The sequence below is a fragment of the Lygodium microphyllum genome, chromosome 13 (genome assembly GCF_053477565.2).
Source record: "Lygodium microphyllum isolate KBCC chromosome 13, Lygodium_microphyllum_v1.1.10, whole genome shotgun sequence".
NCBI lineage: Eukaryota > Viridiplantae > Streptophyta > Polypodiopsida > Schizaeales > Lygodiaceae > Lygodium > Lygodium microphyllum.
This window is the reverse complement of record NC_141147.1, coordinates 64510896-64534673: the sequence shown is the minus strand read 5'-3', so window position 1 is coordinate 64534673 and position 23778 is coordinate 64510896. Positions and strand designations below refer to the sequence as shown.

Below are 23778 nucleotides of genomic sequence, written 5' to 3'. Positions count from 1 at the left end.
ATGCCAAAATTACCATAATAATGGCAAAAAAAAAATGCCTAAAAGATCTATAATAACCTAGCCCATTAAACCACATGCTGAGACTCACTCATGAGTTGACAAAACTGCTAATAGGAACATGTGGAATTGGAAATGAAAATGTACAAGGAATAGAAACAAAAGATCCTAACCCTATTGTGTTGGAAATTGAAGGAAGTGAATCTAATCTAGATGATGCAAGCGTACATTTGGATTGGGCATCTAAGGGTCTACCTAGATTTTGTTGGATCTTAAACAAAAGAAAATATACAAATTTCTCTCAACTCATCACAAACACATATACACACATCTTTGTATGTGCTAGCGGTATCTCGAAGTGGATTCTAGCTAATCTTAAGATATGACATTTTAGTCACATATGCATCTTAAAGAGACTTAGCAACATTTATGCTTCTCTCTCTCTCTCTCTCTCTCAAAATATAAGACACCATCTTTAGACTTCTTTGCAAGTACCCTATGAATTTGCGTTTGATTCTCTATATTTGTTGAAGGTGAGGGTGATGATACATTGCCCTCCTTGTTGAGACCATAATGAGGCCATAGGGACTTCGGTGAAGGAGAAACTTGAGAAGACACTATAGCTTTTCAAGAGTAAGGTGTCTCAACTAGTGTGTGTTGGTTATGTGTTACCTGTGTATCTCGCACAAACCAAGTCTCCATGATAGCCACAAGATACTCCTTAGAATTGCATTGGAGCCTTTGATTCCATGTGAAGATATGATGGTGTTTGCACTAAGAAGACATACAATCAAATACTTTTGTATCTACCTTTGGTGGATCCCAAGTATCACAAATGTGGAGTGTAAAAAAATGTAATAATTGTTGGGAGACCTCATACTACAAAGTAAAGTATAGAAAACAGGTATTTCAACATGTCATATAATTGGACGCAAAAATCCTTGTTCAGGGAGAAATGAAAAAGGTCATATTCTAGGGTTAAAAATTAATTTGACTCATTGATGTTGCACTTTTAGGAGAGTGGTGGAGTTATATAACTTCTGTATAGTAAAACCCATTTTTCCTACATGATTTGCATCTCCTCCACCATGCTTTATGAAGATTTGTTGGCCATAGCCATGGAGTTTAAGTTCTTTAGCAAGCCTTCACAGGCACAATGGGTGGAGAAGGAAATAACATTGAGTCTACTAGACATCTATTAAACTACAACAAGCACAATCTTCGAATGTGAATAATGGAGAAATGAAAAAATTCACCATATTGAGCTTGTTGTTGACATGATTTAGTGTACTTGTCAAAGAGGCAGCAAGTTGGCCAAATTGTTGCTGTGTGGTCTGATCTTCATTTCAGGTTGGAGTAGTTCCCTGCCTTTGCCTTGTTTATGAGCAATGTGCTGCCCTTGTTGAGTTAAAAATTCATTCCATACCGATTAGCTCTATAAAACACCACAAAACATGTAAATTACCAAAAATGTCACCAAATGGGGAGTAGTTCTAGAGAGTTTCGATGTTCCACATGCAAAATCCTTTTTTGGAAGGATCCTTCCACACCTATAAATAGATAGGTTGCCCACCACTCAACGCTATCCTTGTCTTGCAAGTTTTGGCCATCAATCCTCTTCCACTAGCTATCCAACCCTCATCATTTTTTGCTACATGGTCTACGCTATAGCCTAGCCTCTCACTATTGCGAGTGATGAAGTGCCATCATCTTCATCAGGTCGTTTTTGTATGTTCAACACTTTTCTTCATTAGCCTTTACTCTAACTAGTGGTTATTGCACTTGGGGATTTGTCTATGATGGATGATACACATTGACACCTCTCTTAGTCCACTCCCACGAGAGCCACTGGCGGTTGGATAGCTTTGCTCTTGAGCATGTTGTACATTATTTCCTTCATTTATAGCATTCATTCATTCACTTTAGAGTTCTCTCTCTTTTGTGTTCGTGTTTTGCGCTTTGCATCTAGGATTTGAGCTTTGTGTGCCATTGTCTGAGTTTGTACATTTCGGTCGCGGTTGTACTTTTTGTGTTTTCTCAGTGCAAATTCTAGCATATCTTCACATGGTATTAGAGGTGGTACTCTTGTAAAGAGTTTTCTATGGATATTATGGAGACTTGGCTTTGTGTGAGGTACACAAATGACAGATAATTGATTCATAATGTGGGATTTCCATCTTCTGCTCCACATGTCCTCATTTGTCTTCCATGTGCTACTCGTGTGGTTACCATACCCATGCCTAGTCAGTCCATTCCCACCTTTGGATCCACTGTGTACACTTCATGTATGCATGGCGGGCACTCTGGGGTTAATTCCCAAGTATACTCCACTCTCCACCCTCCACCCTACACACCCTATTCCCGCGACCCACATTTTCGTTCTTACAGCATTACCACTCTTGTTGCTAGACCAAGAATGCCTTCACGGATAAAACTTGTTTCAACGGTTGAACTTCATGCAACAAGTGCTTGAATCTTAAGACTTTTGGGACTTGGGATTTGGTCATTGGTCTAGACCCTATGTGGGACCCTTGATTAGCTTACCTTGATTACATTTGTTAATGGAGGGACCGTAATGCCACAACCAATGTTAAGCTTATGCAGGGGTTGCTTCCTGAGTTTCACTCTCAGTTATAGCATTTCTCCCTCACATTTGAGGGTGGAAATCATCTCATTGACCACTATGCGGTGCAAGATTGCACTCAATATATCGATCTCGACTTTGACCTTCAGGAGTTTTCCATTTCTTCGAAGTCAGGGGATGATTAGGTTATGTTCTTTTTAAACTAGTTGCATGAAAAATACTTTCATTTTATTTAGCACATTATCTTGTTGCCTCGATTGTCAACCTTCTATGAGTTTGAATGCCAATTCTTGTATTATGCTAGGTTCCACGATCAAGTCCACAAGAAGTCCTCCACCTACTGTTATTTATAGAGGGGTTTGATTACCTCTTCTTTGTAAGGGAAAACCAGAGGTGGCAAGAACCTATAAGATGTGAAGGCAATCCAAAACAAGGGTGACACCCTTCCTTTGCGGAAACAAAGAATCAAAACCCATCTGGCATTAAATACACTATCAAAGATAGGGCTATTTGGACGACGAGTGTTGTGCCAAGACTGAGGGTCTTCCTCCTAAGAAACCTCAACAGACTGCTATGATTCCCTCCACTCCTATTGGACAGTCCAGTAGGGCTATGCCTTTTGATGCTGCCCCATCTATTCCTTTTGCCCTAGGGGTTGTCGAATATGTGGCACGTGGATAGTCTTGGTAGTCTATATCTTTTAGTATCCATGAAGGATTAGCTGATTGATTTGTTAGCTTCTCCCCATTGCACTTTTTGCATCAATTTCAGGTCATCCTTTTCACTTTCATCTAGGACCACTACATGTTTGGCGTATCATTGGCAATGACCTGCTACTAATGGATGTATGCGCGATGGTGGCCATATCTTTAGTATTCTCTTCTTCAATCTTCCATTGCATTCACTCATACATACACACTCATTGCATTGTTTTTTCATTTAGCTCTCATTTTTGTTTTGCTTTGGAGCATCTCACTTCTAACCTTTGTTTTGTAGATTTGAGGGTCTCTTATAGGGTTTTGTATTTTGGTGTAGGGATAATGTGTAAGTTTGCATCAGTCCATGCTGTGTTGGGGACATGGGATGCACATTGCTCCTTTCGTGGTTTCATCTTTCAAAGAGATTTGCTCTTCTAGTAGTATGGAGATTTTTCCTTTCGAGGTGGATCGTGTAGCATCTCTCTTGATGCTATCATGGGGGTGAGTTTTTACCTTGCTCTTCTATATCGAGGGTTGGGAGGGGGTTCCTACCTTTTCTTGGTATTCTATAGGTTTTGGCACTTTTCTTCGACATTGGCATCCCCCTTGTTATACCTTTTCCTTTGCATTGTATGATTTCATCATCTTTGTAAAGGGCGCTTGGGCAAGTGAACAATTTCTCCAAGAGAGACATTGTCCTAGTGGCAGCTGCTGCATGTGCATTTTCATAATGTAGTATACTACTTTGCATCTCATTGTGCAAAGCACACTTGGGTGAATCCTTAGTTGCCATCGTACCTTCTTCTTTGCATTGCATGGTTTTATAATCTTTGTAAAGGGTGCTTGGGCAAGCGAACAATTTTCCCAAGAGGGACACTATCCAAGTGGCACTTGATGCATACACATTCTCTTCATGTTACTTTGCATCTCATTGTGTAGAGCAGATTCAGGTGGATCCTGAGTTGTCTCCATCGGCGGTTCTTCACTACCATTTTACCATTCTTTATCCATCTTTCCCTCATCAATGAATTATGATACCCACAAGTGGTTGGGTTAGCTTGTTTGTTTTGTAATGTGTTGGATCTAACCATCCCTTTTCATTCTTCCCACGGGGCACTGTTACTTGAAAGGCTGTAACCATAACTATTTTCCGCTACCCACCCAAAAGAAGAACCATTGAATGTGGTTCCATCCGCCTTTGCAGGCCACTGGTTAGCCTACAAGCACCCTTTGTCTAATGCCTTATTGGCCTCTCAGGGGTACATGCACATTCTCTTCATGTAGTATGCTTACTTTGCATCTCATTGTATGGAGCAGACTTAGGTGGATCTTGGGTTGTCTCCACTGGCAGTTCTTCACCACCAGCTTATCATCCTTCATCTCCTTTTCCCTCGTAAAATGAATTATGACACCCACAAGTGGTTGGGTTTGCTTGTTTGTTTTGTAATGTGTTGGATCTAACCATCCCTTTTCATTCTTCCCACAGGGCACTGTTAATTGAAAGGCTGTAACCATAGCTATTTTCCACTACCCACCCAAAAGAAAAACCATTCAATGTGGTTCCATCTGCCTTTGCAGGCCACTTGGCAGCCTACAAGCATCCTTTGTCTGATGCCTTCTTGGCATCTCGGGGGTGATCAGTTGGACTCCCTTGGTAAGATAACCATTGTCTCTATAGTCTTGGTCGGCCATTGGGTAGCTGATGTGCACCCTTTTGTCCTATGCTGTGGTTGCTTTGGGGTGGGATACCTTGGAGTGAAAATGGGCTTGAGCTTTTCTTGCAGTCTCTTCTTAGTTTGAGTTTTGGGCCTAAGAGGGGGTATTGAGTTAAAAATTCATTCCATACTGATTAGCTCTTTTAAAGAGCCCCAAAGCATGTAAATTGCCAAAAACCTCATTAAATGGGGAGTGGTTCTAGAAGTTTCTATGTTCCACATGCAAAACCCTAATTTGGAAGGATCCTTTGACAACTATTAAATAGACAGGTCGCCCACCATTCAGCCCTATACTTGTCTTGTAGGTTTTGGCCATCAGTCCCTTTCCACTTATCTTGTAGGATTGTTGCTACGTGGTCTATGTTGTCACGTAGCCTTCCAGAGCTGCCGATGATAATCTGCCATCATCTTCATCATGTCGTTTTTGTATTTTCAGCACTTTTCTTCATCATCCTTGGTGGCTACTGCACTGAAGTCCCATCTTCGTTGGACAGTACACATCGACACCTCCCTTAGCTCGAGAGCCACCGGTTGTTGTACAGCTCTGCCCTTGAGCATCTTGTATATTCTTTGCTTCATTTACAACATTCATTCATTCACTTCAAAGTTTTCTCTCTTCTCTGTTTGTGTTTGTGTGTTCTTCATTTTGCGTTTAGGGTTTGAGTTTTGCATGTCTTTGTTTGAGTCTTTGTGTTTCAGTCATGGTGGTACTTTTTGTGTTTCCTTAGAAAAAACCCTAGCATATCTTCAAAGCCCTCACCCTCAGTCAGTCAAGTGTCATTCTTCCAAGGTTTGAGGCCTTTCTAGAGATTACAATGGGACCTAGGGCAGTCAGTTTGGGGAGATCCCTGTGTAGAGATGCCTAAGGATGTTCCCTGTTTTGGATATACCACCCGATTGGGAAGGAGGGATCCAAATGAGCCTTGGAAACAAAATTGCTAAGGTGAAATGCGTCAAAAATCTTCAAAAATGACAAAAATTTAGTGATAGACATCTCTCGGCTCCTGATATGCTGCTCTATGTATCAGAAGTAGTTATATGTTGCTGCTCACATAAAAGTTGTATTATTGTGCCAGCTTGCATTTGTAGAGAGAGGCACAACACAAAATATTCAACAGCATGTTTGCATCACAATGCTGTAGGTACAAGAGTGTCTTTGGGTACCATTTTGTTGTGATAAGTAGGCACAGGAGCTCAGGCAGTTAGTGGGCTCTTATTGCTCTGCTGCATGGTAGGGGCTTTGAAAGAATGTCTTGCAGATGCATTTTTTGTTTGTTTCTCAAAATAAGCTCCACAAATCTGACGCTTGTTCTACCTTTGAAGGTTTTGAATGCCTGCATACCTACAAAACAATGGGCGGGTATACAATGGACTTGGAAACGAATAGAGAGATCTAATATCAAACCAAATGGTGCCACATATGGTTTGACTATAGAGGTTTAGTTCCAAGAACATCTTTGTGTTCTCTGCTCAAAATCTGAAACACCAGAATCAGATCCAGCAATCTATAATATTTTGTATGCCAGCAGGCTGGGAGTTGCACCTAAACTTGATTGTCTCATATTTTATGCTAGGCAATGGTGAAAGCAGGAAAGTTTGATGAGGCAGTCCAGTATTACAAGAGGATGGAGAGGGCAGGCTTCCTTCCCAATGCTCAGACATATAAGTGTAGGAACTTGGTTTTTCTGAATATATGGAGCATTACATAATTCTCAGACTGACTTAAAGCTCCATTGATTTATTTCAGGCTTAATAGAGATTTTTGGGAAAGCTAGAAGACTGAATGAAGCAACTGAACTTTTCCATAACATGCAAAAGTTGGGTATTGCTGCAACAGCAAGTGTTTATTATGTACTTGCATGCAGTCTGTGTATAGCTGGGAGACTGCAAGAGGCACTGGTTCAGGTTGGTTCCCAGTTTTTGATTCTTAGAAAACTGTATTTGTAATTCTTCCTGTTTTTTTTTTCCCTAGGGAAATGTATTTGCTGTATTTGAATATGAATAATGAGTTCTACTCAGCAGTCTGTTTCCTCATTGGTAAAAGTACTTGCAAAGTTCTTTTGCTCAAACAATTTATTGTTAATTAATCAAGAAAGTCATGTGGAAAGCAAGCTTCAACCCATGTTGTCACCATTCCGCCACACAACTTAGTTGCAGAGATGCTTGAATTGCATTGCCACTATCCATCTTCATATGTAGCCTGGCAGGTGGCCCACATTGCTATTCTGACATACCTTCAAGCCATTGGTGTTCTGCCGGGCTAGGCTAGGTGCCCTAAGACTTTATAGACTTAGAAAAATGTTAACCTAGGCAATGTGTAGCCTTTGACAGAGGTCACGCCGTACCCTTGTAAGAACCTAGGCAATGTGTAGCCTTTGATAGAGGTCACGCTGTACCCTTGTAAGAAATTCTAATGTTGGCATGAATTTGGCATTGGGGCCTAATGAGAGGTGAATGATCACTTAGTTAAGTTGGGATTAAGAAATACACATAAAAGAGATTACCTCTTGAATGCTTGTAATACAAGTCCATCATACAAGATTTTTTTATATGAGAGACCCTTGTTTACAGCTGTGGTAGCCGCCACATGTCACATGGCTGGCATGTTGCAAGTGTCAAGATGTGTCACTTTCAGACACTCGATGACTTGTGCAAAAGATTTTTCAGGTGCCCTCACTTTTAGAGTTGTTTTTGTTCTTTTTTCTTTGGGTTTGCACAAAAAACTGTTTATTTGCATTGCTCAAAGTCAAAGAAGTCAAGGGCTCAACAAAGTAGCTGGAGCTAAAGAGTTAACATCAAAATCTATCTATATCTTTAAGGGTGTTCTGTGAGGGATGAGCGAGAAGGCTGTGGTGGTCCCCAAGTGGGAAAAAAGGCCTGTCAAAGCTCTTGTTGGTGGTCGAAGTATCCCTAGAAATTAGAATGTTCTTGTTGCCCCCATAGTATAGGCTGCAGGGTCCACTCCTGTGAAGACTAGCTCACACCTCCCTTCCACATATGCCATCTTGTAAGATCCCCAAGGAGCTCCCAAATCTCTATCTTGTTGTAAGAGGATGTACTACTTGGCAACTAGGAACGTGTGGAGAAACAGTAGGGTTTGTAGGGAGGAACACTGAGTGTGTGGCAGACACAGATAAATAACATAGAAACTTAGAGAAGGAATGTAATAATGAATCATGTACAACGGTGGTACAATGGAGCCTCAAGGTTCCCTGTCTCCTAGACCAGTACTACTGAGGTGAGTGGAGACGAGTCAACATTGTCGAACAAGGCTCGAAAAAGATTGTGCTTTCCGGTTTGACCGGCGGCAACATGGGCAGCAATACTGTTGAAGGCAGTGAAACACAGTCCTTGTGCTCCTGATAAAGATAGCAGCAATATAGGAATCCCTGAATGCTAGAAACACAGAATATGCTATTCTGATAATGATGTTAGCACTCCAAAAGAAGATAGCTGGAGGGTTGAACAAGATGGTGGCCAGCCTGTCCAGAAAATATAGGTCTGGCAGCAGATACAATCCTCCAGACAGAAGAAGAGTGCTGGATGAAGACTGCTGGTATACTGGGCAGCCTGTTACTGCAGCAAAATGCAGGGTTTTGCAGATCACCTTGAACAGCTGCACAGCAAGTTGACTGTGCGAAAGCTGTAGTAGAGGGTCTGGACCAGGTCACCAGCATGGGCAGATGACATGCACAGCAGGGTGGCCAGTGGACGGTGAGAACACCACAGTTGCAAAGCTTCCAATCAGGTTGCCTGCTGATAGAGACCAGGTGGACAGTAGTGCAGCACTCTGATAAACCTCCACAAACTGCGATGTCCTCCGGAATGGGTGTGAGCAGTAGTTAGAGGGTGAGAAGAGGAGTGATGTGATCTGAATGAAGAATAAGTGGGAGTAAGGATGAATGCCCACAACATGCCCTTTTATAGGGGATTTCGGGGCATTTGTCCTACCATGTAAAATAAAAGCCAATGAAAACAGATAATGCCTTGTCGGGGCTGCTAATGAAGAGCAAAATTAGGGGTAGTGCCACAATTAATTGGTGGGATTTTGGTTGCTCAAAATCCCCTCTCAAGCCCAAAAAGGTTCCGTACGAGGGGAGAGAGATGTGCTGCCCATTGAGTGCTATAAAATGTATGGCAAATATAAACACAATTAGGATCAACAATTAATGACAATTACTTGGCAAGGTCGGGTTTACATCCCATCTGCATATGGACCCATCTCATCCAATCCATCCAGTCTGGCCGGATCTATCCAATCTGTCCGACAACCATAAAGATTTGATTGTTGGCAGTTTGAAAACGGTGTCTGTTTGACTTCTGACTCCTTTTTTAATCTTTTGGATTGTTGCAGTCTGTTGTTGACCATTTTTCAGCCATTTTTTTTCCTAGCCCTCATTTAAAAATGGACTCTCACACTTCAAACTTTATCCTCAAGCTGTCTATTTTGAAGATTGATCTCTAATTCTCAAGGCTCAAGCTCTCACCTCAACTTCAAGCAAGCGCTAAGCTCTATACCTCTACCTCTCAAGCTCCTCTTCCTCTTCCTCTCTTACCACTTGCTGTTCCTGTACCTCTACCTCTTTCATATGGACTACCATCTCCTCTTGCTCTACTTGTCCCCTATTGTCTACCACCTCCTCTTCTTCTACCCCCACCTCCACCTCTCTACCCACCTCCTCTTCCCCTACCTCTCTCTTACCACCTTCCTTTCGAGTCTTGTCCTCTCTCTCTTACCACCTCCTCTATCTATGCTTAGTCTATATCACAATGCCTAAGCCTCTTTAAGAAGCCTTTGCCTTACACGCCTCTCAAATTGAGATGGCTGCTAATAGAATCAATGCCTATTGATAGAATTATAAGTATTGTGGGAATATCCAAAGTAGTGTGACTAGGTTTCACATCTACTTATCCAAGTTGTGTGAAGAATGCGGCCCGTTTCTGAAGATCCCTCATCAAGCAGTGGTTGATGAGATTATGGACTCTCCCATTTCAAAGGCATCCGGCAAGATGTCCATAGGTAGTGCCCAAGGTCAAGAGGAGATTGTATCACCCGACGTATGTACATCAACTCTGCCACCCCTTGAGCTATAGCTACTATGGAGGGATTCATCAACTCCTCCGATTTCCATTTCGCATCAAGAGCCTTCATTGCTACTACAATTGGGTCCAAGAGGCCTAAGAAAGAAGCCACTCTCATTGAGGTATTTCAAGCACACTATCTTTCATTAGGGAGCCGCAAAGGAATGCAAAAATAGAGATTGCATGCATCCTAGATGTAGGTGTGAAGGGGGGAAAAACAATTAGGCAATTCATCCACAAGCACATCTTGCATCAAAGTGATTATGGGCTTGATCTATGCTTAGACTCCCTTTTTGGTTTTAGTTTTGGTCTTGAGAGGGGATGTTGAGCTAAAAAATGCATTATAAATCGATTAGCTCTTTAAAAGGGCCCCAAAACATGCAAATTATCAAACGTTTCATTAAATGGTGCATGGTCCTAGAGAATATTTGTGTGCCTTTGTAGATACAATTCATTCGTTCACGTAAAAACTCATTTTACCGTCATATGGTTTCTCCATTTGCAGCATTCATTCATTCCATTTTCATTAAACACTAATACTCTAGAGGCTAGCTGAATAGCACTCAGAATCCGAATGGAATGTAGGGGCCACATTAGTCATGCCAAGGTAGCCATCAGATGGCTTAACCAGAGAGCCTTCTTGCAAGCCTTAGTGGTTGCAATATACTTTGCCTTTGTAGGAGATAGGGCTGTGCATTTTTGCATCGTGGACATCCAAGAAACAACATCTTCAACAAAGGTGAAGACATAATTAGAGTCAGTGTATCCCACAACTCCTGTATCCCATGTCTTTTCCATGTCCTTCATCTTAAAGCTCTTCTTGAGCTGGCCTTTCAAGCCATCTGGCTCATCATGAGCACTTCCAACAATCAACATATCATCCACATAGAGGATCAAAATCATAAGGCTGCCATCACGAGCTTTCTTCGTGTAGAAACAGGGATCCATATCATTGCAGGACTACCCGTATGAATGTGTAATGGCATTAAACTTGCGGCACCATTTCCAAGGTGCCTACTTAAGGCCATAAAGGCTCTTCCTCAATCTGCATACTAGGTGTTCCGTGCTATCTTTTGCAAAGCCCTTAGGTTTCTCCATGTAAATCTCATCATGCAAGTCCCCATGAAGAAAAACCATCTTGCCATCCATCTGATAAATATCCAAGTCAAGTTGACCTACTAAAGCCAGTACCAAGCGTAGAGTAGTCATTTTCACAACAGGAGAAAAAACTCATTGAAGTCCACACCATGTTCTTGTTTGAAACCCTTAGCAACCAATTTGGCCTTGTATCCTAGCTTGTAGCTCCAGGGGTACTTTTCAACTTGTACATCCACTTGCATGGTAAAGCATGCTTGCCACTAGGCAAAGGAACCAAATCTCACATATGATTCTTTTGCAGGGAGTCATACTCTTGTTGTGGAGTGAAACCACCAAGGTCTCCCAAGAGTCAGGCCGTGTCATGATTAAAAAGGATGCCCTCAACTTATCATCAAAGTCCAAATTTGCATCTTTGAGCTGATTTAGAATCCCTGTAAGTGCATTAAGTGCTCAGCTACAGGCTTTGACTCATCCTGTCGCATATTCACTAACTTGCGCATTAAATGTACTTGATTAACAAGGGTGGTGATCTCATAAGTAGTTTTCAGCTTCTCCCATATTGGATAACTTGTATCTAAACCCTTAATGTCTGCTAACATGTCATCAGTGACACCCATCTTTATGTAAGTCACAACTTTTTTATTTACTGTGGCCCAATCTGGATCAGACATTAGTGCGGGTTTATCTTCATGCAAAGCATCCTCACAATCCTTTAGGAATAAAATGCCCTGCATACGATGGTCTTTCCAAAGGTCAAAGCCATGACCATCAAACCATTTGATTTCCATCAAACTCTTGATGTCTGAACTAGAAGAAGTTGCAGCCATTTTATCACAAACACAAGAGTAAATACACTAAATTGCAGAAGCACAAGCTGAATCAATAAAATACATCGATGTTCTTTCTCAATGAGGAATAAATCTCTGCTATTTGTACATGAACCAGCCACCACATGGACAAAAATGTAGAAATTTACCAAATTCTGCGCAAATCCTTAAAAATTTCAAGTCCAAAATTGCATAAATGTCAGCAAATTGGACCTAGGTGAGCAAAATTTTGCCAATACATGAAAAGCCCCATATTTATGGGATCCAATATCAAGAAATTTTACTCAAAAGAGCAAAATTTTGACTAATTTGTCAAAATCCCCAAATTAATTGAGGTCACCGCACGCAATGTCTGCAATTTCTAACTCGAAAATCATTGACATGCATAAACAATGTCAAATCTGGAAGAAGCCCCAAATTTTCAGGCCAGATTTGCACAGATATCTGACATGTGCCTCCAGTGCGTGAACTCCCATTAGGGAAAGTAATGAGAAAAAGTAAAGAAGAAATTTCTAACTAGAATATTGACGAGCGGGTGCGCAACAGGGGGTTTGGAAGGGGGGGGTGGGGGTCCGTTGACCTGCCGCCTTGTCGTGTTAGTCATGCGACATGACTGGCCGCTTCTGTCTAGTCGCGCGCTTCAGCCCACGGTGTCTCGTCTTGCTTGACACGCTGTGCGTGTGCTTGCCTTGTTGCTTGACTGCGTTGTCGCACGTCATACGACCATTGTGCCTGCCCGACGCTAGACCCGTCGTGTCAGTTGTGCGATACATTGGTCGCTAGGGGCTCGAATTGTCTGCTGCTGTTCGTCAGCATTGCTGGCTGATCCTGTAAGATACCGGGAAGCATGCGAAACTTGAAGTTTTGATACCAGTTGTTGTGGAACTCAACTGAGTGATAAAAGTTTAAGGAGAGTGTGAGAGTGAGTCGTAGCTGATGAGAGTGAGAGTTGAGTGAAAGTATGAAGCAATATGAGTGTACCAACCAATATGTTCGTACACAAACAATAAAATGTATTTATACTTAGGGCATGGAAGGGTGCATTCACATGTACTATGTGCGCATACTATACATGGAGATTAAAGCGGGCCTTTATCCCAACAACTCTGACTATATGGCCCTCTTCCAAGAGTGACTACCACCTCTGCGTATGGTCTCGTCATAAGAAAGAGACTCACCAATATCTATCACCATAACATAATCCATACAGGGCTCAAACCGTGCAGGCTGTCATCTATCTCTAGTAGACCGGCTCAAAGGTGCCGCCTCAAAGCTAGCGGTAGGGCTTGCATATCATGTGGAGCATCAGAGACCTGGGCGGTTGCAGGTTGTCTAGTGGACTACACAGTAACATGAGGCTCCTCTTGAAATATCACCTTGCGTACCTCTATGACATGCTTAGACTGCTTATGCATTTTCTCCTCATGGAAAACAACATCATGGCTATGTATAACCTTTTGAGCCTGCAAATCCCATAGGTGTCAACCCATCTCACATACATCTCCATAATCAAGAAAGATGCATTTCCTAGACTTAGAATCTAGCTTATTGTGCTTGTTCTTGGGTACATGGTAGAAAAGCCTCACAACCAAAGACACACAAATGAGCATATAAGGGAGGTTGTCTAAATCATACTTTTCTCTAGTGTGAGTCAAGATTAGTACATGGCGACTGATTTATAAAGTGTACAATAGTAATAATTGTCTTAGCCTAAAAATGCTGTGGTAAACATGTTGTGAACTTGCTCTTGAATTGTCCTATTCATGAGTTCAACCATACCATTTTGGGGTGGTGTGTATGGGGTGGTCAATTGACGCTCAATACCACTCTCATAAAAAAATTGCTCAAAGGCTTTAGAGACATACTCACCCCCATTATTTGACCTTAGGCATTTCAGCCTATACGCAGATGCATGGAGTAATGCTACATGATTAGAATGCGCATGCAACAGGTGCTGCTTGGATAGTGTTCCTTGTGGCAAAATTGTGCTCTTGTCAAAGTGTCCCTTTACAAAGATCAGTATGATCATGCAATGCAAAGGGTAGGTACAAGGGTTGTCTCCATATGTAGCACGGATTGATCCGTATGACATGGTACGTATCAATATGATTTAGTATGAAAAAATAAACACTTTTTTACCACTCTCCTTCAAACCTACAACTTTTTTTTTCTCGTTTCTCTCTCTTTCTCACGCGCGCGCGTGCGCGCACACACACACACACACACACACACACACACACACACACACACACACAAGCTTCTCTCTCACTCTCTAGCCGCTCCCTCTCTCTGAAGTTCCATAGTTGCACTAGTACTATATATGAAAGGTTTCATACCATACCATACTTTGGGTACTGTATCTTACATATTAGTACCATAAGGCACCGACTTAATGGATATATCTTTTTCTGTTCCAAGTGCACTTTGGGATGAGCTAAATGTTCCTTATACTAATAGGATTCTCGCATGAGATTAGGTTATTTGAGATTCAAACAATTTCTCCCAACCTTCTCTCTCTGAAGCCCACACTTCTCTTATTTGTATAATCATTCATGTATGATATATCCACTGCTATCTATATAGTTGTAAGTTGTAGGTAGAGCAAAGTTGCCAGGTACGAAAGGTATGATATGGTATGATATGATAAAATATGGCACAAAATGGTACCTTATGATTTTATAAGGTATGGTACAATATTAGTACGAAAAAATTTAACATAATTAAAAAAACCATAAATCATTAAATGATAGAATACATGTTTAAAGTGGAAATAGCCATTTTATTTCAAAATAAGATGAATACATGAGGGTGACCATTGCAGTTGTATGGGCTGTGTAAAATATACGATACAACTAGAATCTAGACTCTAGTGTGTCATAGTAGTATCATGCATGTGGATACAATGATAGGTGATACAAAAAAAAGAGAGACCTATAAATCTATGATGAGTCATCACTATCATCATCATCATCATCAGAACCATCTAAGTGCTCACAACCATCTGAATGACACCTCCAAAAAGAGATATATATCATTAAGAATCATCAAAGATACATTGCAAAGGCATCAATAAAGATGATCCCTTTTGAAGGCTTAGTGGTTTCAAAAACATGGAGAATGATTCATCTACAAATGTCTTGGGAGGATTTTGAAAGAACTACAAGCAGCACATCCTTTCTAGCAAAACAAGGTATCTGTTAGGGAGACGTAGGGCATGAAAGTATAGGATATCTAACTGGTGGAAGTTAATGTTCAAATTGACATTCATACAAAGTTTTGGAATGGCCTTTTGATCATTATGGGAATGCCTATGCATGTATGCTAGATACTAAGCAAAATGAGCTGTCAATCTCACTGAAGGATCTAGAGTTTGTGAATATTGGTGAGGAAAATGAAGGTAGTTCTAGTATGCTTGGCAGTTGTCCAATCTCTTGGAATTATTGGCTAGTTTATTTGAGGTTCTGTACGAGAATCAGTCAAGCTCTATCCTCGTCTTCTGGAAATCTGTTGATCAAACCTTTTATATTCACTAACCAACTGAGGGGGTTGAGAGATAGAAGTGGCAAGAGATGGAAGTGGAATAAATAAAAGTGGATGAAGAGAGGGGTAGACAAAATCATAAAAGGAGGAATAGATTAAAGGAGTGGCTGAAAATTTTAGAGAATCAGTTAGGAAGGGTGTTAATTGATAAATAGAAAAGGTAGAAGGTACATGGATGGATAGAGAAGGGCATGGTGGAGAAGGGAAAAATACTCTTCGATAAAAGAGCAATAGGTAAATATGGGAATTTGAGAAAAAGATTGAGGTGGAAAAAAAGGGGTAAGATTGTGGTTGAATTGGTTTGATAAAGGGAAAGATAGGTATCATAGCGGTGAGCCATTTGTTGGTAATACAGTAGGCTAGGAACAAAGGGACCTTAGATAGATATTCTCTGATAGGCATAAAAAAAGGTTGAATCAAATGGATTATTTTTGGAAAGGTGAGCTAAGAGATCCACCCTCAGTTAGTGCTCTGTACATAGGTAGAAGCTGTGTTCTGATGTTGATTCAGGACCACAGAATCAATCATTGAGTGCCAGGAATTCTCAAGGCAAGTAGCCACTTTTGAGGAGTAACTCTGGAACATGTCATCTATTCGCAACTCGAAATAGTTGACATACAAAACAGCTTCTAAAACTACATCTCCCACATACCAACCCTATCTACTTCATTTGAAATCAACAGATCTCCCCGTACATACATGTATGACAGCAACATGGTATCCGTCGTGACAGAATCTTCAAACACCATTCGGGCCACTTCTGTGAGTAACTCAGGAGACCAAGCCCCACTCCAACCATCCTCTGGAAGAAGAAGATCCATCGTGGAAAGCTTCATGTAAAATGCCAACTTTTGCAATTCATAGTGGTCAAAGAAAGAATCGTCCGAAGGAACATATTCTTGAAAATGCTCAAATGCAGATCATAGCACATCCATCCTAGACTACAATCGTTTCACTTTATCTTGGAATAAAGGACACAAGGTAGCCTGTCTTTGGAGAACTGCCAAATCTTGCTTTTAGAGAGAAGGGATCAGTGGAACATTAGGGCTTGGAGAAACAGACCGTAAGACTGTGCCAGTTGGTCTTGCAACTGCTTGATTTGGAAAGCTTGTGATTTCATTGTGTCATTAGCAGTCTGTAAGGCGGAGAGTTTTGCATCTAAGAGAGTCTGAAACTCTTGCGCTTTGTTAGATATCCTCTCGTTCTCCTCTGAGATTTTAGTAGCACAGGGTGGGATGCACAACTGCACCATCAAATGCGCACAAGGCATATAACCTCTGCACAAGCGACCGTGAGGATTACATCGATGGGTTTCAGGAACAGGCTGCTCTCTATATCTTTTAACCGAGCGTGAGACGGCGGCTGGGCTGAGCGTAACTGGTGTTTCTTCAATCAATTTCCGATAGGTAAGGATTGAGGGACGTTACGACCTTTCGAGTCAAGTACGTTCCCATTTTCCTATATACCTACGGGCTGGGTTTCTGCCATCAGCACATGATACATCACTCTGTTCTATACACTGCACTACAAGGTTCCTTGGCTTGTCTCCTTGTACCTATGCCAGGCGGATTGGACGCACTGATTCACCATCAATTGTGCACCCTGGCATACTTTTTTTACACCATTTCTTTGCCGATTTCTAAACCGGGTGTGAGCTCTAGGTTTTCATATTTATTTCCTTGAGTAATGTTAGTAATGGGGCGAGTGACTGCTCTTTCAATCGATTTGAGTGATCTTGAGTTGAGTACAATATTCCTCGCTATCGACGAATTTCATGTGATTCCTTCAACCAGCTACCTTCTTGGATGCTGCCGCGTGATCCCTGCCACAAAGGACGAAGAACGTGTGCTGTGCAGATACTTTGTTACCTCTTGCAACAGACATAACGACACTAGACGCAACCTTGATAGTCGACATTCCTTCTCGGCAATATGGGCCAAGTTTTTCTAATCCTACGTCTTCTGTTTCTTAGTACTGGTTATGTCTTAAGTGTGGGGACGTTTGTGGTTGGTCTGATATCGGGTACTAGATTCGTGAAGTTCGGTTTACCCTTCCTGTTAGGGTCTGAAGTGTGGAGACGTATCCCTCCGCGTCCATGTTGCATACCCCCATGGATACACCCTGTTCTAATTATGCATCTATGCCGTGATTTCATTTTACCCTGATGGGGTCCCTTCCTCACCCTTACGTTCTTTTTCACCCTGTCCTCAGGGTTGTTCCTTGATGGTTTGCCCTTATTCTTGGTTTTGCGCTTCTTTCATACGAATGGACCTTACGTTCATTGAAAGCTCAATCCAACCTTACAGCCCTATTCGTCCCTTTGAACAGCTTATTTTTCATTTTTACCAACTCCTGTTCTGACAGACGGTTCTCTAGTTATTAATTTTTGAAGTAATTCCCGTAAATTGGACAGTTTTCTATGTGAACGCATTATTATTGCTTCGGAACCCTGATCTGATGAGTCAGGTCTATTCTGCCCCTTCCCCCTAACATTTTTTCTTTTTACTCCGTGTCATTTCGATGCACGGTTTATCCGTTATTAATTTTTGCAGGTTTTCGAGTCTTTTTCGTGTCTATTTTTCACAATTTTTCATATGAGCTTGCTCTATTTTCACCAGAATTCCAGTATGATTTGACAACCGTATCCTGCCAGCCTTTTTTCCACTTTTTCCTTTTTCCTCCCTCCTCTTTTGATTGTCGGATTTTTAGTTATTATTTTTTCCGAGTGTTTTTAAATGCATTTTTCGTGTTTTTTCCATGTGAACCCTTCCCAATTTTCCCCACATCGAGTTTTGATACGCCAATCCTGTGGATTTCTTTGTTCCAGACATTTTTCCTTTTACCTGATATTTCGACGCACGGTTTTTCCCGTATTAATTTTCGAGTTCATTTTAGGGTCCATTTTGTAGGGTTTTCACCAACATGAATGCGTCCTATCTCGCTCGAAACCGTGTTTTCTCGTGATAGGATTGTTGGACACATTGTTTCGCACACTTTTCCTTCTTTCCGTACTTCATTCCGATGCGCGGATTTTTCGATATTAATTCCCGTATGTGTTTTCGGGTTTATTTTTGCGTTTTTCCCATATGAACACTCTCTTTATGTCCTGGAACCCGTGTCGCATGTTTCTAACATTTTTTCCTCGTCTCCCGGTCCATTTTTTCCTTTGTACGGATTTTTGATTCTACAAATGGTTTGGATTTGATTAATTTTTCATCATTTTTCCTGTTAAGGACGTTTCTCGCCTTGCGCGTAAACGCGCTTGTTTTTGGTTTTACGCGCATTAAGACGCCTCGTGGCGTCCATGCCTCGCGCGTTCCTGTCCCTGCCTGTGTGACCACATCATTGCAAAATTTTTTAGTCCTGCCCGCGCATGCGCACGAGTCGGAGATGTGTTCTTTTATTTTGTTATATTTTTATTTTTTTTCATTATTTAAAACAAAAACCTAAACTACACACATACAATTAAAAAAAAACAATTAAAGAAAACTAAGAAAACAAAGAAAAAAAAACAAACACACTAAAATCACACATGAAAACATAAAAGAAAATATAAAAGAAAAAAAAAGAAAAATAAGGAAAAAAAAAAAACATATCTGTGGCCGTTGAGATTGCGCGTGCTTCCTCTTCTTCTTCTTCTTCTTCTTCCTTCTCCTCCTCCTTCTCCTTCCACCATCTAACTCAAGCCAGGTTAGCAATTAACCTTCCTTTAGTTACACTAACCTAGCTTAATTTTAACTAATCCAACTTTAGTTAGATTAACCTCCATCTAGTTAACTTAACCCCACTCCAATTCACCTATCTAACTGTAGTTAGCAAGTAATCCAATTAGGGTTAGGTTCCCACTAATCTAACTAGGGTTAGGTTTTCACTAACCTAACTGTACTTAGTCTCACTAACCTAAGTGAGATTAGTTCCATCCCCACTAACCCACCCTGGTTAGTTAGAACTTGCTTAGACTAACTTAACTTGACTAACTAACCCTAGACTAACTTAATTGACCTAACTAATCTAGACTAACCTAATAAACCATGACTAATCTAATCTTAGTTCAGACTTGACTTACTTTGACTTACCTGACTTATCTAGATTAACTTGATTTTACTTTACTTACACAACTAACTTGATTTATCTCATTTAATTGATTTAGTTAATTTAAAAAATTTATTTAAATTCAAAAAAAATTCTAGAAAAACTTTTAAAAATTTCCCTATATTTTTGCAGTTTTTAAAAATATTTGTCAGGTGGAAATTGAACCAACCAAATTGCAAAAAATTTTAACTTTGAAAGTTCATCTAAAAATTACTTGAAAAATGCATAAAATTCATTTAAAATGAGTAAAAATCCAAAAATTAATTCAAAAAAAGCTAAAACAATTTCACTAACCCTTCCTGACCTTTTTTCACTAAATTTTCACTTTAACATATTTTCATACAAGGTTAAAATATTCTTTGAAAAAAAAACCCTAATTTTCATAACAAAACTGGTAGTCATTTCCTCCATGGCTGAAATTTTATTTTTTTCCTTCATCATATATCCATTTGCTATATATCTTGATTTAATTATTATTATTAAAAAAAAGGAAAAAAAAAGAAACAAACCAAACAATAATCTTAAAAAACAAAACGATAAGAAACAAACAAACAAAAAACAAATAATAAACCAAATAAACCAAGCCAAACAATAAATAGAAAACAAACAAAACACAAAATCAAAAAATTAAAAATACATTAAAATTTAATAAAGCCTCTAAGGTGTTTTCTTTTTTGTTTAGTCAGTGGTATTTGATTTGGTTTGACTGGATTTATTGTTTTTGGGGGACTTCTCTGTGCACCTTCAAGGCATTGCATACACACTCCTACCAGGTATTTATTTTGTGAGTTTTATTTATTTTCAATCCCCCTTAATCACAATTAATTGCTAAAATGAATGATCTATTCATCCATATTTTCGACGCGCATTCGGTTATACACACAATTTAATAATTTAAAAATCAACCAGTCATTCACTTTGCACGCGTTATGTGCGCTTAAGGAGCACCTTAATTTGTAATAAAAATGAATGCGTTGTATGAAGAAGCACACACTGGCAAGAAAATGCTCCACATCACGCTTAATTTTTAATTAAGAAATTTTCATTGAGACACACGGTCTGGGAATCGTAGTCTGGGTTGCGCTAAAGTACCGTTTCACTATCATAATTTGTAATTAAATTTTTAAGAAGGAATCGCCGTTTTCTTATTAAGCTTTATAATCTAATAAAATGTTACCAATTGTTAATAATTTCTTAAAATCAACCCCTTCATTAAAATAATTTCCCCTCACTGCACTTTTTCTAGCTTTTTAATAAACACGCTTCGTGGGATGGATGTGTAAACGTATTTTAGTTGACACTGATGGCCAAGGTTATGATCCGGTTTTGAGGTACATTTTTATAGTAGTTAGATTTGTCTGTGTTATGATTATGGGTGCGGTGTGAAGTTTTTTCTTTCTTGTCTGATAGGGGATTTGGATGCTTGTTTGTTGCATCGCATGAAGTTTTCGGTTGCATATGTGTAGAGGTAATACCGAATTTTTTCTAGGATGTGTTTTGTCTGGGGTGGTAAATGGGTTAGTTACGTCTATGTCTGTATGTGTGTCCGTATCTTAATTGATTTCTTTTTGATAGCCCTTTGGTTGTTTTGCAGGCATTCTTTTGGATTGCTTGTGTTGTGGTGTGTGTGTTTTCCATCTGAATGGTGCCTCACGCTTCTCTCCCTATCCAGTATGTCCCACAGGTTAGTAGGGATTCTCTTTTCTACTCACTTTTGAGCCTATAGTGAAGGCAGGACTCGCAACTTTCGTTGTTGCTTCCTTTTCCTTGATTCCAGAAGATCCATCCATGTGTGATGAGTTCCTTGCCTCATACAACAAGAAGTCGGGACTAGTCCATGTTGCTTCCATGACATTGATACCCCAAGTTAGGGAAGGCTTTGTCTTTTCCCTACAAAGGAGAGCCTTTTGTTACAACTCAACAACTATTCTCTAATGATGAGATTTTGAAGCTATTACAGAAATAGACCAAAGAAATTCTGAATATTAAGAAAGTAATCAATGATCTTGTGTGGAAGTTGGTTTGCCAGTTCCTTCAAGATAGGTTTATGCCTGCCAAAACACCATCCCATTACTTGTCCAAAGAGCTCTTTACAACTTTCAGGATCGTGTTAAAGAGAGTAGCTATTGATTGGAGCACTTACCTACTCACCAAGATGGATCAAAGTAACCAGGGGAAATGTCACCAATGTCACAAATGGGTCCTACGTGTCTGCTTTCTTGACATACACAGGCCTAAAAAATGGTGTGCCTCCACCTCCTCCATCTGATCCAGTACCTCCCCCTTCACCTTCAGAAGAGTCAGAACCTATTGATATAAAGGATCCAGATTCTCCTCCTTCCCTGGTCATTCAGCGAAAACGCTTGAAGCGGGTGACAGATAAAGCTCATTGAGTTCTTTCTTCGGTTACAATTTCTGCTATATTTGGCAGTGACCTTCCTGCGTATCTCACATGTAACAACCTGTTCAGGGCATGTAGAGAGGGTTCCTTGTGCATATCAGTCCCTTCACTGAACAGTTTAGTGTCGGGCGATGCCATTTCATTCCTCTGTAAATACATTCCGAGTTCAATTGGACTTTCAGTGACAGCCTGTGTTCAACAGCTGTATGCTTCCTTTTATGAAGAATTGATGCTGTCCAAAGATGAGTTGCATAAGGTAATATCAGAGTTAGTCTCTGCTAAAGATACACTCGCGGTTCTGTTTAAGCAGATGAAGTAATAAACCCAAGTGATAGAGACCCAAAGAGAAGAGATATCTTTTTTAAAGTTTCAGTTAATAGAGTCCAATCAGAGGTCGCTAAAATCTCAGAGGAGAACGAGAGGATGTCTAATGAAGCGTAAGAGTTTCAGACCCTTTTAGATGCAAAACTCTCCGCCTTACAGACTGCTAATGACACAGTAGAATCACAAGGTTTCCAAATCAAGCAGTTGCAAGACCAACTGGCACAGTCACGGTCTGTTCCTTCAAGCCCTAATGTTCCACTTATTCCTTCTCTCTCAAAGCAGGACTTGACAGTTCTCCAGAGACAGGCTACCTTGTATCCTTTATTCCAAGATAAAGTGGAACGATTGCAGTTCATGATGGATGTGCTATGGTCTGCATTTGAGCATTTTCAAGAATATGTTCCTTCGGACTATTCTTTCTTTGTCTACTATTAATTGCAAAAGTTGGCATTTTATATGAAGCTTTCCACGATGGATCTTCCTCTTCCAGAGGATGGTTGGATAACTGCAGTCAAGCATACCAGAACTATCTTCATTTTGCTCACCAATATTCACAATCTCTAGATCCTTCAGTGAGATTGACAGCTCATTTTGCTTGGTATCTAGCATACATGCATAGGCATTCTCATAAAGATCAAAAGGCCATTCCAAAACTTTGTATGAATGTCAATGTGAACATTGACTCCCACTAGTTGGATGTCCTGTATTTTCATGCCTTATGTTTACCTAGCAGATACCTTGTTTTGCTAGAAAGGATGTGCTGCTTGCAGTTCTTTCAAAATCTTCCAAAGACATTTGTAGATGAATCCTTCTCTGTGGATCGCTTTCGAAACCACTAAGCCTTGAAAAGGGATCATCTTCATTGATGCCTTTGTAATGTATCTTGGATGATTCTTAATGATATATATTTCTTTTTGGAGGTGTCATTCAGATGGTTGTGTTAGTGTTTGTGTGTGTTGTAATAATTGTATGTGATGAGTTCGTGCTGATTGAGAATAACTTGTTCGAGAGCTCTTTTCAAGCGATTGATGGTGAGTGGAAAGCTTATGGTGGAAAGCTGAAGAGAACCTCTCATATTCTTTTCAAATTTGTTATGGTTTTTTAAAAATGATTAATTAGATGAGTTAATGAATAAGAAAAGTTTTCCTTTAGTAGTTTCTTCTATGAGATACAGGTGATAAGTTGGGGTCGTGTTTTGGAGAGATTATTGAAGACTACCAAAAACATGGAGCCCCAAGAGGAACACCAACTAAAAGGGAATTCTCTTGCAAGAAAATCTATCTTGTAACATCAACAAGCATTTATTTCATTCTTTTGATCATCAAAACAAAGAAAAGAATAATTCTTCACGCAGTATCATAGTAGATTTCTCCTACGGATTTGATAGAATCAACCATAATCTTCAACATCTTCATAGAAT

At 40.2% G+C, this 23778-nt stretch overlaps 1 protein-coding gene across 3 annotated transcripts in view; it reads left to right on the top strand.

Moving 5' to 3' along the window:
* Positions 1-23778, top strand: part of LOC148026711 (pentatricopeptide repeat-containing protein At5g67570, chloroplastic-like) — a 115057-nt gene that overhangs the window by 68545 nt on the left and 22734 nt on the right. For 2 of the 3 annotated variants that reach the window (XR_015692880.1, XM_087691195.1), the window contains exons 5-7: positions 6318-6431; positions 6569-6662; positions 6742-6899. Coding sequence is in view for 2 of the 3 variants with exons in the window: in XM_087691195.1 (XP_087547321.1) it covers positions 6318-6431; positions 6569-6662; positions 6742-6899 (366 nt within the window). In the remaining variant the exon portion in view is untranslated. Of the gene's footprint in view, positions 1-6317; positions 6432-6568; positions 6663-6741; positions 6900-21227; positions 23379-23778 lie in introns of those variants that run through there. The other variant, XM_087691196.1, reaches the window with a different exon arrangement.